We start from the raw sequence: 14,382 nt of genomic DNA on the forward strand, positions 1-14,382 counted from the left end.
TCTCTACCCCTACCTGAGCATCTTTCTCCAACAGCCACAGAAATGATGGCAGAGAAGGACCGGCTCTCCAGCCAGTCTGCCCAGCAAGGTTCGCATGGCAGTACCTGCCACCGGGGGTGCACGTCACCCCCATGCATCGGTCAGTGCTGCTTGACGTGCTTTGCTTGTGGACTCGGCCCTAGTAGCGGTCCTGTGTGTTTTTTTCCTTAATGTCTGAGCATCAGTACCTATTCCTCCCATAAGTCATCTCCTCTCTAACCCTAACCTCATCCTCCTGTAGTCAGCCATCGCTGCTATCTCTCTCTTTTCCAAGGTCACCAGCCATCTCTATCCCCTTCCCTGCCATAATCATCATAGGAACGTAAGAAGTTGCCATACTGGGTCAGACCGAGGAGCTGGTAAAATTCACTCCCCCCCCCCCCAAAAAAAAGCGTGCTCAGATTTGCCAGAAATAACCACGATTCACCAAGTCTCTGAAATTCACCGACAGTGCTATTTACCAGATTCAGGTGTCAATGATTGTTCCCGAAACCCACCCTAGTTATTGGACAACCTGAGGCAGGTCCTCAAAGCCATCAGAAGACCGTGAAATTCGCAGTCGTCTTCTGGCCGAGGTGTTTCCAGGAGGGAGGCACCGGGATGCACTAAGGGGGGGGGGGGGCGTTGTGACTCTGCCCCGTCCGGAGATTCCCCGGGAACTCACGTCAAGGGATGATGGAGCTCAGATGGCTCCGGATCATTGGAGGCTCATCTGCGCCAACACGACCAGACGTCGTCTACGGGTACGACGGGGGGCCCAGACAGCCAGTAAAGGGACCGCCCTCTCCACGAGCAGCAGGAAATAGAGCTGAGTCGTCGTTCCCCCCTTTGCAATTAGCAGATCGGAATTCAAAGTCCGGAGGGCTGGGTCAGTTATCAGGACCCAACTGCGAAAATAAAAAAATCGGTCGGATGGGCAGCGCCCAACGGACCAGAACCGCTGTTGGCGCGCTCCCCCGGATCTACTCTTGCTGTTCCCCGATCGGTCGATGAATGGGACGATCCTGGTGACCTGGTCAGTTCAGGGACTCGGTTATTTCTCACATCAGGCGCTCGTCCTGGAAGCCCCTCATCTGCCACCGCGGTCTCTCCTGTTCAGACGAGGAGAGCTCTCTCAAGAGGCCACCACCCCCTCCCCCCCCCCCCCCCCCCCCCCGATCCCTTAAAACTGCTGAGCCGGGAGAAAACCTTTTCTATTTTCTTTTTTTTCTGACAAAGGTTGTCCTTGCGATCCGGTTCCTGGAGCGTGAGCGTGTTCCAGGAGGTTACATTTTTTGAATGCTCCGGTGCTCCTTCCTCTAAACCTCCTGACCGTTAACTTCTTAACAGCGACCCTTGTCCTCGTCCCACGGCCAGTCTGCTCTCAGGATACCCACGCCGAATGTGCGTGAGACGCATTGCAAAATCCGCCCATTCGTCGTGGATATCACGAAAACCAGATTGGTTCAATTCTTTGTCCTCTCTATCCCCCCATCTCCCTACCTCAACTTCACTTCCTTGCTCTCCCAACTCTCATCTCTTTCTTTGCCTACATCTCTCCCAGGCTCTTCCCTGTCCTCGCTCTCTCTTCGCCGCTTGCCGTCGGTGGTCTTATTCCCAACTCTCCTTCGTCTTTCCGTTTCGTCCCATCCTTCGGTTCCCTTCCTCCTCCGTTCCCTGGCCGGAGGGTCAAGCCGCTCAACAGAAAGCAAACTATGGTGTTCATTGGAGAGGGTCTTGGGGGGAGGAGGAGAAGCGAGGATAGGAGGCGGAGTGGGCGTGCGGCGGGTAGCAAGGGGCGTGGAAAGTTGGCGCGTCTCTACGATTTCAAGGCCAGACCCCCCCCCCCCCCGTATCCAAGGACGGGGGCTGTCAGTAGGGTCGACCCTTTCTCCCGGGGGTTCAACCCAGAGAGGCCGATCCAGGGAGATGGCAGCTCCTCCTTTCCCTGGGTGAAGCCGGGACTGGCTCAGGCTCTCGCTGTTGACCTGAAGCCATCCGGAGAAGCAGAATCTCCTTATAAACCGGTCCTTCCCCCCCCCCCCGCGCTCTTAACGGAATTGAATTCTCGTGGCCGGCTGGGTGGGGGTCTCCGCTCGGTATTTTTAGGATGCCGAGGAGAAGAAGGCTGTGCATACGACGGGGGTGGGGGTGGTGGAGGGACGCCGGGCAACGGTGAGGGCTGCGGCCCCCGCCTGACGACAGCTGTTCATATCCGAGATTAATCAACGGGGCTTGCAAGTCGAAATCCTTCGCAGCCTGCCAGGCCGGACCAGATGGCTGGAAACCACGTTTCAGAAACTCCAGCCAGGAATGGCAGGGGCAGGAGCCGGCAGTCCTCCCCCGCCCCCCCCCCCCCATCACCTCCGCTTCCTCCCCCTTCTCTCAATGGCCTCCACTCCCCCCCCCCCCCCCACTTTCGCCGCTTCTCTCCTTACCCTCCAATTCCCCTCTCCTCCCTTGCCTCTGCTTCTCACCATTTTTCCCCTTGTTCTCCCCTCTGCATTACACCCTTAGCGCTGAATCTCTCTCTCCCCCCCCCCCCCCCCTCTTATCCTCTTCCTGCCCTGGCATCAGGCTGTGATGATTCTCCTGCAGGAGTGGGAAATGCCCGGGGGGGGGGGGGGGGGTTGCAACAGGAACTAATCCAAACCTTTTTTTTTTTAACTACACCAACCTCCAGCAATGAATTCCAGAGCTTAATTGTGCGTTGAGTAAAAAAGAACTTTCTCCGATTAGTCTTAAATGTGCCCCATGCTAACTTCATGGAGTGCCCCCTAGTCTTTCTACTATCCGAAAGAGTAAATAACCGATTCACATCTACCCGTTCTAGACCTCTCATGATTTTAAACACCTCTATCATATCCCCCCTCAGTCGTCTCTTCTCCAAGCTGAAAAGTCCTAACCTCTTTAGTCTTTCCTCATAGGGGAGCTGTTCCATCCCCTTTATCATTTTGGTAGCCCTTCTCTGTACCTTCTCCATCGCAATTATATCTTTTTTGAGATGCGGTGACCAGAATTGTACACAGTATTCAAGGTGCAGTCTCACCATGGAGCGATACAGAGGCATTATGACATTTTCCGTTTTATTCACCATTCCCTTCCTAATAATTCCTAACATTGTGTTTGCTTTTGGCAGGACCCTAAGTTTTCCACCCCTTTAAATAAAAAAGAGATCCCATCAAAACAGAAAGAAAAGGGAGAAGGTGGAGGCAGAAGAAATACATCAGAGATTATTGAGAGAGAGAGAGAAGATCAGGACAGAGCAAAGATTTTTTTTTTTTTTTTAAATTATAGACAGTGATTATTATTTTTAAAATAAAATAAAAATAAAATAAAGTGTTTTCCACCAGCAAACTGGCCCCTGGGGAAGGAAATGGGTCGTTAGTTTTCACGGAAGCAGCTGGAAAGAAAAGTTAAAGTGTTTTTTTTGTTTTTTTTTGAGACGGTGCACAGGCATGGCAGGAGACAGCAGCTCCCCTCCACCACCCCCCCCCCCCCCCACCAGCCCCACTCGCTCCCCCCTCTCCCCACACAAGGGCTGTACCTGGGGGCTCTCTTCTCCCGGCCTCTGTAGCCCTCCCCGCTAGGGGGACACACAGCTGGTCGGCTAAGGGTGTCCTGGAGGGCAGGGAAAAGGGGAGGGGGGGGGTTGAGTTTAGGGCACTGTGCTCAGCTTAGACGAGGCTAAATAAGGAGGTGGAGGTGAGGAGAGGTGGAAAAAAAAAGGAGGGCTGGATCCTGTTACCCTCACACTCATTCCTGGGAAGAGGGCAGGAGTCTGAGCTTTGGAGTTTCCATCCCCTCCCCCTCGAAAAATACTCCTGGGGTGGGGGGTGGGGCTAAGCATATGAAGGTACAGTCAGGATTCCTGGGTGGCCCTACATCATTGGGAATGGACCAGACCGGCTCCGCTTTTCACTTGTGGCGTGGGGGAGGGGATCCCATGTAGCTTCCCGATTTACCTTGCAGACACCCCCACCCCACCCCCAGCTAAAACTTATATCTCCCAGCATGCAATGGCAACAGAACTGGACTGTCCTGTCCCTGATGACCTGGAGCCCTCTGGTAAAAAATCAGGCGCCGGAACCCATGGTACAATCACAGCCACCTGGTTACAGATCTGCGTCCTGGGCAGGTGGCTCACATCTTCCAGGCATTCCCGCCTTCAAAAGTACTAAGGTCTGTGAGGATGTGTGTGTGTACACGCCAAGGTGGGGAGGGGGGGGGGGGGCAAAGGGAAGCTAAATGGGCTTAAGCATCTCCAGGATAATCCTAATCAGTCTTCTTAATGCTGTCTCTCAACTAGGCTGGGCTGGAGAAGCTGCCCAGCTGTTTAGGGAAGGAGCAATTTCATATTTAACCTGTCGGGCTGTCCAGTCAGTTCCTGCAGGGCACCATCCTGCTCACCACTGGCCCACAACTTTCTGCTTTACTTTGCTAAAAGATATTTCATTGTTATTATTTTTTTAAATTTAATTTTTTTTTTTTTTTGTGGGGTGAAGATAAGCAAAAAAATTGCTTCTGGATTTGCCATCTTCTCCCCCCCCGAGGTCTCTTTTCAGCTGTCCGTGCTGCATTCGTATGTTGGGTGTCTCGGGGTGCTGCCGCCTCCGCTTCTGAGGTCTGTTTGTGCTGTATTCATACTTTGGATGTCTTGGGGTGCGCTCCTGCCTCCTGGTCTTGCTTCAGTCGTTTGTACTGTATTCATACTTTGGATGTCTCAGGGTGCTGCCGTCTCCTACCTCATAATCTATTTTCAGTACTTTGAGCTGTGTTCATACTTTGGATGTCTCGGGATGCTGCTGTTTCCTCCCTTGAGGTCTCTCTTCAGTCATCTGTGCTGTATTCATACTTTGGATGTCTTAGGGTGCTGCTGTCTCCTTCCTTGAGGTCTCTCTTCAGTCCTTTGTGCTGTACTCATACTTTGAGTGTCTTGGGGTTGTGCTATTTCTCCTCGCTCACAGTCTCTCTTTAGATCTTCATGCTTTGGGCATCTTGAGGTGCTGCAGTCTCATCCCCTAAGGTCTTAATCCAGCTGTTCATGCTGTAGTCATACATTAGGTGTCTCCGGGTGTTGCTGTCTCCTCCCTCGATGTCTCTTTTCATGCTGTATTTATACTTTGGGTGTCTTGGGGTATTACTGTCTCTCATCAGCTGTTCATTTTCTTAATACATTCATGCTGTATTCAGATGTTGGGTGTCTCAGGGTGCACCTTTCTCCTCTTCTGAGGTCTCTCTTCAACTGTTCATGCTGTAGTCCTACATTGGATGTCTCAGGTTGCACCTTTCTCCTCCTCTGAGGTCTCTCTTTGGCTTTTAGTTCTGTATTATTACTTTGGATGTCTCAGGGTGCTGCTGTTGCCTCTTCTGAGGTCGCTCTTCATCTGTTCATGCTGTATTCATAAGTTGGGTGTCTCAGGGTGTGCCTTCTCCTCCTCTTCAGCTGTTCATGCTGTAGTCATACATTAGGTGTCTCCAGATGTTGCTGTCCCCTTCCTCGATGTCTCTTTTCAGTTATTCGTGCTGTATTTATACTTTGGATGTCTCGAGGTACCCCTGTCTCTCATCCCCTGAAGTTTCTCATCAGCTGTTCATTATCTTAATACGTTCATTCTGTATTCATATGTTGGGTGTCTCGGGGTGCGGCCTTTCTCCTTCCTCTGAGGTCTCTCTTCAGTTGTTCGTGCTGTATTCTTACTTTGGATGTCTCAGGGTGCAGCCTCTCTCCTCCCTCGGAGGTCTCTCTTCAGTTGTTCGTGCTGTATTCTTACTTTGGATGTCTCAGGGTGCAGCCTCTCTCCTCCCTCGGAGGTCTCTCTTCAGTTGTTCGTGCTGTATTCTTACTTTGGATGTCTCAGGGTGCGGCCTTTCTCCTCCCTCTGAGGTCCCTCTTCATGCTCTATTTATAATCTGGGGGTATGTCTGGTTGTTGCTGTCTCCTCCCCTGAAGTCCCTAGGTCTCACCTCCTCGCTGTTTAGCCAGTGGGGAACTTGCGTTCTAGAATGGAAAAGGAATTGGCATGGCTACGAGTTGGATGCATCGGTTGATTTTTCAAGAGCCGCCATACTTAAAAAAACGAATCCAACAAAATGATTAATTTTTTTTTCCCCATTAGGGCTATGGGAGAGGCAGAACCGATGGGGGTCTATGGAACCAGGGGGGGTTGGAAGGTCACAGTAGGTCTTTTGTTGGGGTGACCAGGTCATCAGGGTCAGGCTGAGCTAGTGCTGTTTGATTTTTGTCCCGTTGCACCTATGGCTTCTGTAGTTTCCCGCATTTCTGAGAGAAATTTAGACCTACGAGTTTCATACATGCAACTGAGGCAAAGCTAGGACAGGCCATCCTTGGCCCTGATGACCTGGAGCTGGCTGTTGACCAGACTCCGTGCTCCAGTGATGGGTTTGCCTCTTCATGAGCTCTTCTAGATACTAAAAGCCATGGGGGAACCTGACTAGACTGAATGTCCCCTGTGTCCTTCCGGTGTCCTTGAATGGAACACAAACCCCACCCCCCTCCCCTCGCTTCCACCTTTTTCCTGATAGAGCCCTCCATGATATTGTGGCGGAGTTCGCCCTTGATATGAGGACAGTCTCTCCCACCTCCCTCTGGCTCAGCAACTGGCATGGAGAACGCTGCACTTGCCTGGAATGGCCTTGGGGGGGGGGGGTATCTATCTGCTGTCCTCCCCTACCCTCGGACTCTAAATCATCTGCTGCGCTCTAAGGGGGTCAGGTGACCCCCCCCCAATCCTGCACTTTGACTGGCTAGGAGGCAGGCCTGACCATGAATACAATGTTATTATATATTTAAAAACAAAAAAACCTTGCGCGTCATCCCAAAATCTTGATGTCCCCTGATAAAGAGAGAGAGAGAGGCGTGGAGGGATAGAGGGGAAAGAAGGAGAAAGGGAAGAGAAAAGGAGGAGGAAGGGAAAGAAAGAGAGGGTGGGACCTGAAACTTGACGACACCATAAATATACATTTTTTTGGCCAGCTATGTTTTCAATTCACCCCTTGGTATTGGAAGATTAGTTAAGGCAACGGGGCAGCTAGAGAACGGTGAAGGCACCATCGGCAGCCATGGTTGGAGAACTCCAGAACTGGAGGTGCTTTAAACACGCCTGGTCACCCTCCCGCCATGCTTTTCTCCTCTACATATTGTCTACATCCCATCAGCAACCTCCACCACCACCTAAAATTTCCTCTCACACCCAACTGAAAAAAAAAAAGATAAAATTGCAAGGTCGTCATGACACAATCTGAAGCGCGAAACCCTGCCAGGACAGAAGAGACCGTCGCATACTGATGACATCATTGTTCCTATCAACCCAATGAAAAGCCATGGAGAAACGCGACTATGATGTCATCAAACGTGCGACAGGTTGTTCTTCCTGCATCTTGCGACAGCTCCACCTTTGGAGGCCGACAGAGCACAATGTCATCATTTAGAGTTCATTTAGGAACAGTTTCCATCTCTTTACTCATTTCCTTGATCATCACAATCCTTTTGCTTGTTCCTTGTGGCAGCCATCCTTGTCTGTCGTACCAGGAGGAGAATTCCCCTTTTTTGGGCATGGATGCTCATGGCCAGGACCATTTGGACAAATGTTAAGACTTGGAAGTCAAGACAATTTTCCAGACATCTTAGGTCAAACTAGGGAGGAACGCTTTCCAAGTTTGTATTTTTTGGAAGTCAAGGTGGTAGTAACGTACCCATATATTTTCAAGAGTCAGATTAGTAACTTTTGGGAGACCTCCAAACCCGAGGTGCTGACCGTAGCCCTCACTGCGTCTCCGCTTTCTATCGGCAGAGGGCAAAATGAAAAAATGGGTGGTGCAGCTTTGATTTTAACCCTCGCCCTAATCGTTTCCTTTGTGCCTGGCCCCTAATTCTACCCCTTATGCCCAAAGTTTGCTTTTGTCCCCAACCCCTTACCATAATCTCAACCCCCCAACTATTTCCTTTGTCCATGATAACCATTTCCTTTCTTCCTCTTCCCTAAACTCTAACCCTAATCTTTGTCCTTTTGTCCTAATCTTAATTCAGAATGTGAATTCTTGACTATAGCCTCCAACTATACATGTACCTCTTCTTAACATGAACCCCTAACCCTCCTCCAGTCTCCAACTATCTCACCCTCTGCCTTGGATCACCCTAGGCGTCCCCTAAAATTTGGAAAGATCGATTGGGGGCTTGGACAAACCGGATCTTTCCATCCTTAAAGAAGATGGCTTCTACCAGGAACAGCCAGGATGGTGATACAAAAGAACATTTTAAAATTAAAGAAATAGAAATAGAATAATAACTGAATTATTGACAAAAAAAATATTTTTTTTCCATCTCTGAAACAAACAGTAGGGAAGGGAGAAAGAAGGTAATTAACTCCCTTCAGTTCTGAACTTGCATTTTTTTTTCCATCCCTTCCTGAAACTAAGGTAGGACTTTGGGGTGGGGTGGAGAAGGGGGGGGGGGTAAGGCATCTTGATTTCCCCCACCCCCTTGAATCAAGCAGGTCCTACGAGGCAAGGTCAGCGGGTCTGCCTGCTGATTTCCAGCCCTGAACTTGTTAAGACGTTTACATCCGCATTGCAAACAATTACAATTTTTTTTTTCCGGAGATGCCTAGGGAAAGGGGGCAGTTGTGGTCCATCCTGGCCCTCTGCACCCACGGTAGAAGCTGTAAGAAAAAGGTGAAAGGGGTTGGGGGGTAGGTAGGTGGGAAGGAAACTTTAAAAAAAGGTTAACAAGACAGGATTTCCACAGCTCGGCTCCACACCTGTGAGGAGAAATCATTGGAGGTGGAGGGAGTTATCCAGGGAGGAACCCCCTTCTCCCAACTCCCCGATGCCCTCCACCCCACCAGCTTGTCCATGCCACCCCAACCCAACATTCGCCAGGGTGAGACCTCTTCTCATCCCCTTCCGATCTTGGCAACAAGTCCATGCTGCCTCTTTCAGCTCCATGATGCTGGATTCTGAAGGTGCCAGGAGAGAGACCCCCAAAGTTCACCCCGAGTCATGTTTTCACCGAGAACCTTCCTAGAAAAGCAAACTGTGTTGATCGCTGCAACGTGCCTAGGTCGGATTTACACATTTTTTTCCCGCTTATCATTCCACTCCATACAGCACATGGGGATTTTCCATCCTTCATGAGAAGAAAAAAAAAGAGCAGATCACATCCTCTCCCCCCTACCCCACCCCAACTACTTCCACTGCCTTCTTCCCATGATCCTCTAGGACAGCAATACCCCCCAAATCCAGTCTGGTTTTCGGGATTTTCCCATGCATGGGATGTACCTGCATACAATGGAAACAAGGCATGCAAATATATATATCACGCATATTCTTTTGCGAAAATCCCGAAAACCAGACAGATCTGCAGCCCTGGAGGACTGGATTTGGGGACACCTGCTGTAAGAGATTAGATAATGGGATAAAGATGAAGGTTGATTAGGGTTGCGGGATAGGTGGAATGATAGTGACAGGGTCTGAAGAATGGAATAACTTTGAGGGTTAGCTCGAACTGAAGGGTGGGATAGGATGAGGATTAGCCAGGACTGAAGGATGGCATATATATACTGGAGGTGGGACAGGACTGGAAGATGGAATAGAGTGAGGAAGGACAGAATAGAACAAGGGTTGAATGGAAGTGGATGATAGAATATTTTGAGAGTTGGATAGGATTAGACAATAGGTTGGAATACGGGATAGGATCAAGGTGGTCGGGATTGCGGGATGGGGGTAAGATGACGGCTGGATAGGATTGGAGGTCGGGATAGGATCAAGGTGGATAGGAATGGAGAAATGGGGTTAGGGTAAAGGTTGGATACAACTGGAGAATGAGTAGGGGGGTCAACGGGACTAGAGGCAGGGAAAAGATGGCCATAGACTGCACCGGAAGATGGGTTAGGATACCGTGGACAAGACTTGAGGAAGATCATGGGGCAGATAGGGCTGTGTATATTTGCCTCTCCTTCCCTTCTCGGCACCCCCCGCGTCTTCTCCTCACCTGGAGCTGCCTCAATGAGGGAGGAGTCCCAGATCTCGTGCCCTGTGGAGTCACTAATGAAGGGCGAGCCCCAGACCATCCGACCTGTCTAGTCACTAAAGGGAAGGATGTCTTGAGCCTGAACGAGCAAATCGGTGTTTGACTTTCATTCTTATCTCTTGAAGTGGAAATAAGAAATAATTCTTCTTGTCACAGAGGCATTGACCCTCGTTAAAGTTACCACCACCCCCCACCTCCCTTCACTTCACTGCTGCTGGGAATGCACCTCTCTCTCCACGGCAGTGTTAAGGACCTCCCTGGAAAGCAGGACCGGGGTTAACATTCGGAGCCCGTCTCCCCACGTTTTGACGTCGCGCGTGCGCTTTTTACGTTTTTTTTTTTTTTTTTTACTTTCACACGCGTGCTGGTAAAGACCAAAGGAAAGAGGAACTCACTGTAGGGTACGCAGTCATACTGGACCTCCAGGTACTTGTAGGTGCCGGGACACGGGTCCGGAAAGGCGTCGGAGCCGGCCACTACCACGCACTGGGTCCGGTTGTTGCACCTGCAAGGGGCACAAGACGGAACAATTTAACAAGACATCACCCCCTCCCGGTGGCTGGTTTCAGTCGGCGCAGGAAAACGGCAGGCACGCCACGCATCCGTGCGATATTTTGCAAAGGACCCCCCCCCCATTATTACCTGTCTGAGAATGGCTGCAAACTGCACGGGTGAAAAGCACCCCACAGACTCCACCCTGACGTGCTCCCCTCCCCGATAAATAATCCGCTTTGAAGTGCTGAAAAAAATAACTGCAAAAAGCGGAATATAAAAATCTAAAAAAAAAAAGTGCCCTGGCAGATATTTACGCGCCTGAGAACCCGATTTTTCAAACCCGCCCTACACGGCTATCCTTGCCGTTTTTGTAAGTCGCCTTGGCGGTTCGCCGCCTTTATACAAAGAAAACCTATTCCCCCCCACCCCCCAAAATAAACCAAAACGCAGCGAGGGAGCTGGAGGCGGAGCTGGAATCCGCTCGGTGCCTGCCTGCGGTCCTCGCGCGCCTCTCCCCCCCCCCTCCCGGGTCTAGAAGAAGAGCTGCCCCCCCCCCCCCAACCTCCCCGTCCCCAGCCCATGCAGTGATTCCCCCCCGCCTGGAAAGCCAATCACGGCCGTTCAGAAAACAAAACAGGAGCCCCCGGGGGCTGCTGGCATACCTGTGCCATCTAATAATATGCAGACCGAGCCGGGGGACCCCACCTGGAGCCCGATGACATCAGAGAGCTGCTCGGCTGGCGCCCTGAGGCTTTGGAGAGCAGCCGCTCTCTCTCTTCTCCCCCCCACCACCACAATCTTGCATCACCCGGCCTCGGAGAGCAGGTGGCGGCGGGGAATTAAGGAAAGACGAACCCGAGAGTGCGGGAGAGCCTTAAAGCGACAGCCCCGGCAGAGAAATGCACGGCTGCCTTACTCCTCTCCCAGCCCCCCCTGCTCTCTCTCTCTCCCTCCACACCCCGGGGAGAAGGGGAGGCTTTCAGCTCTGCACACTACACACCCCCCCCCCTCACCAGCCCCGCGCCCTCCCCCGTGGGTAAGGAATTGCTCCCTGGCTCGGGCATGGGGGGGGGGAGGGGTGCGAAAACACGTTCACGCATCCCGCGCAGATTGCCTTCACCGCCGTGCGGGGGGGGGGGAGGGGGGCACCTACCCGCACCGCCACCCCCTACACCAGTTGTTCCCAAGTCTGTGCCCGCGGGTGATGCCGACCTGTGTTGACCCTGGGCACTGGTGGGCAAGGGTAGGAAGAAGAGGCTCCTACAGGAACCGTGTGGGAGCACTTTCCTGGAAAATGGATGCAGCCACGGATTTGCCGGAGGATGCGGTTAGAGCAGTCAGTGTAGCTGGGTTTAAAAAAAAAAAAAAAAAAAAAGGATTGGATAAGTTCCTGCAGGAGAAGTCCATCCCCTGCTATCAGTCAAGCTGACTTGTAAAAATAGCCACTGCTGTTACTGGCATCGCTAGCGTGGGACAGACTTAGTTTTTTGGGTACTTGCCAGGATCTTGGTATCCTGGATTGGCCACCGCTGCTGGAGACAGGATGCTGGGCTCGATGGTCCCTCGGTCTGACCCGGCACGGCCTGTTCTTACGCAGTGCTGTGCTCGCAGCAAAGGCTGGAGGCCTTCCCGGCAGAGCGCCTGTGCTCCTCCACCGCGCCGGCAGGGCCGCCGGCTCTCTCGTGCTCTGCTTATCGAGCTGTTGGTGGGCTCTGTTTTCATGGCTGCTGAGTGCCTGTGAGAGCGCCTGCTGGGAACGCATCGATCCCACTGCCTTCCCTCCCCTACCCATTCTCCAGGCTAAGAATTCTCTCAATGCCCTTTCCTTTCTCTCCGTACACGGCGCTTCCCCCCCGTCCCTGCCTGAGCGATTCCATGCCAAGGCTGTGGGCCCTGGGCCAGGACTCCCCGGGCATCTGGCCGACGCTCCCTGGGGCTCTTCTCCCCCGTCTCTCCTCCTCCCTGGCATGCTCACACTTCCCCCAGTCTCACCTCCTCTCTCGCTCCCTTCCTGTCTTTTCTCAACTTTCCTGTCTCTCTCTCCCCCTCTCCCCTCCTCTCTCACACTCTCCGTGTACTTCTCCCTCTCTCAGCTGCTTTCTAGCCCTATCTCTCCTTTTATCTCAGGCGTTCTCTCTCACGCATCCCATTTTCCGTCTCCCCTCTGCCCCCCCGTACCGTCTCTTCCCATCTCCCTCTGTCCAGCTCTCACCCTCTCTCAAGCTGTCCTCTCTTCCATACTCTCTCTCTCGTGCTCTCCATCTCTCTTCATCCTGGCCTCTCTCTCTCTCTCTCCCGCCCCCCCCCTCCCCATCTCTCTCCCTCTCTCCTATCCACTGCCTGTGGTGCACCAGGGCCCAGATGTGCACAGCTGAGCTCCTGCAGGCTGCACCCAGGCTCTGAGCCACGGCGGTCTGATCTACCGGAGGCCCTAGGACTGGACCACTTCCATTAAAATGCTTAACTTTTTTTTTTTTTTTTTAATAGATGCAAAGGGGTGGATTTATTTATTTTTTTTCTACATATTTAAAAGATGTCTTCTTACCCGCCCCTTTCATAAGTTCAGGGCGGGTTACAATAGCAACATCCATAATCGGCTAAAACAAAAACGAGACAAGTGACATTACACATGCCTCTGCAATCGTATTACACATCGAATCACATTAGCCGGGAAATCTCGTGCCACTGAGCCGAATGCCTTTTGAAACAAACAAGGTCTTGAGGGCTTTCGTAAAGGAGTAATCTGTCAGAGACAGATCGAATTTCTGAAAGGTAATGAGTTCCAAAATATCGGGGGGGCCCCACGGTCGAGAAGGCGCGATCTCTCGTCTCGTCAAGGAACGCTGGCTTAGGCGAGGGAACAGCCGGCAGGGCCCACCCTCGCCGTGAGGATCTTAAAGAGCGACCGGGGATGCGCGGAGATGCGGGTCGACGAGGTATTGTTTAACGGAGAGTGAATCGTCAAGGCAAAGCTTGTGCTGCACACGTTAGGAGACACAGAAACCGGCGGAGAGACTGAAGAACCGGGGGAGGAATGCGAGTCCGTATTTGGTCTTAATCAGTCAAAAGACGAGTGGCATAATTCTGGATTATCTGTAGGGGGCCGAGTGGCATGGGCGGGTGGGGGCGGGCGGACCGGCGAAGTTACAGTAATCCAACCCAGAGAAAAGTAAGCGATTGAAGAACCGCGTGGAATTTTGGAAGATCTAAGAGAGGCTTTAGGTAACGCTCAAGAGACGGATCTTGAAATAAGACTGTAGGAGGGAGGGAGGGGGGGTAATTACTCCCTGAAGAATGTTCTCAATGGCATGGAACAAGTTGGCCAACCCTACCAGGGAGGTCCTCTGGAAGCCCAGGATCTCCGTGGAGCTTGTTGGCCAACCCTACCAGGGAGGTCCTCTGGAAGCCCGGGATCTCCGTGGAGCTTGTTGGCCAACCCTACCAGGGAGGTCCTCTAGAAGCCCAGGATCTCCGTGGAGCTTGTTGGCCAACCCTACCAGGGAGGCAGGTCACTGGCAAAATCTCATCTAGGCTACCGCGCCCGGTTCTGGAAGGACGTAGACAGAGCAAAATCGGTCCAAAGTGGCGCGAGGGTGTGCACCAGAAGCGCTACGAGTTGAGACTTAGGGATCTCGGTACACACACTCCAGAGGAGAGGCAAGACAGGGGAAATAGGATAGAGACATTCAAATACCTAAAGGTATCAACATTACAGAGAAACAAAAAACATTTTTTCCCCGATGGTCAGGAAGTTCTAGAAAAAGGAGGCATAAGACAGGGCAACATCAGGTTTTTCACGAAAAGGGTGGTGGATACCC

At 52.0% G+C, this 14,382-nt stretch overlaps 1 protein-coding gene across 1 annotated transcript in view; it reads right to left on the reverse strand.

The window, feature by feature from the left end:
- The window catches only part of ADGRL1 (adhesion G protein-coupled receptor L1), a 63,026-nt gene that overhangs the window by 47,644 nt on the left and 1,000 nt on the right, over positions 1–14,382 (reverse strand). Inside the window, exon 3 of the mRNA XM_029584535.1 lies at positions 10,465–10,574. Coding sequence (XP_029440395.1) covers positions 10,465–10,574 — 110 coding nt within the window. The remainder of the gene's footprint in view (positions 1–10,464; positions 10,575–14,382) is intronic.

Source organism: Rhinatrema bivittatum, chromosome 19 (assembly GCF_901001135.1).
Source record: "Rhinatrema bivittatum chromosome 19, aRhiBiv1.1, whole genome shotgun sequence".
Taxonomy (NCBI): Eukaryota; Metazoa; Chordata; class Amphibia; order Gymnophiona; family Rhinatrematidae; genus Rhinatrema; species Rhinatrema bivittatum.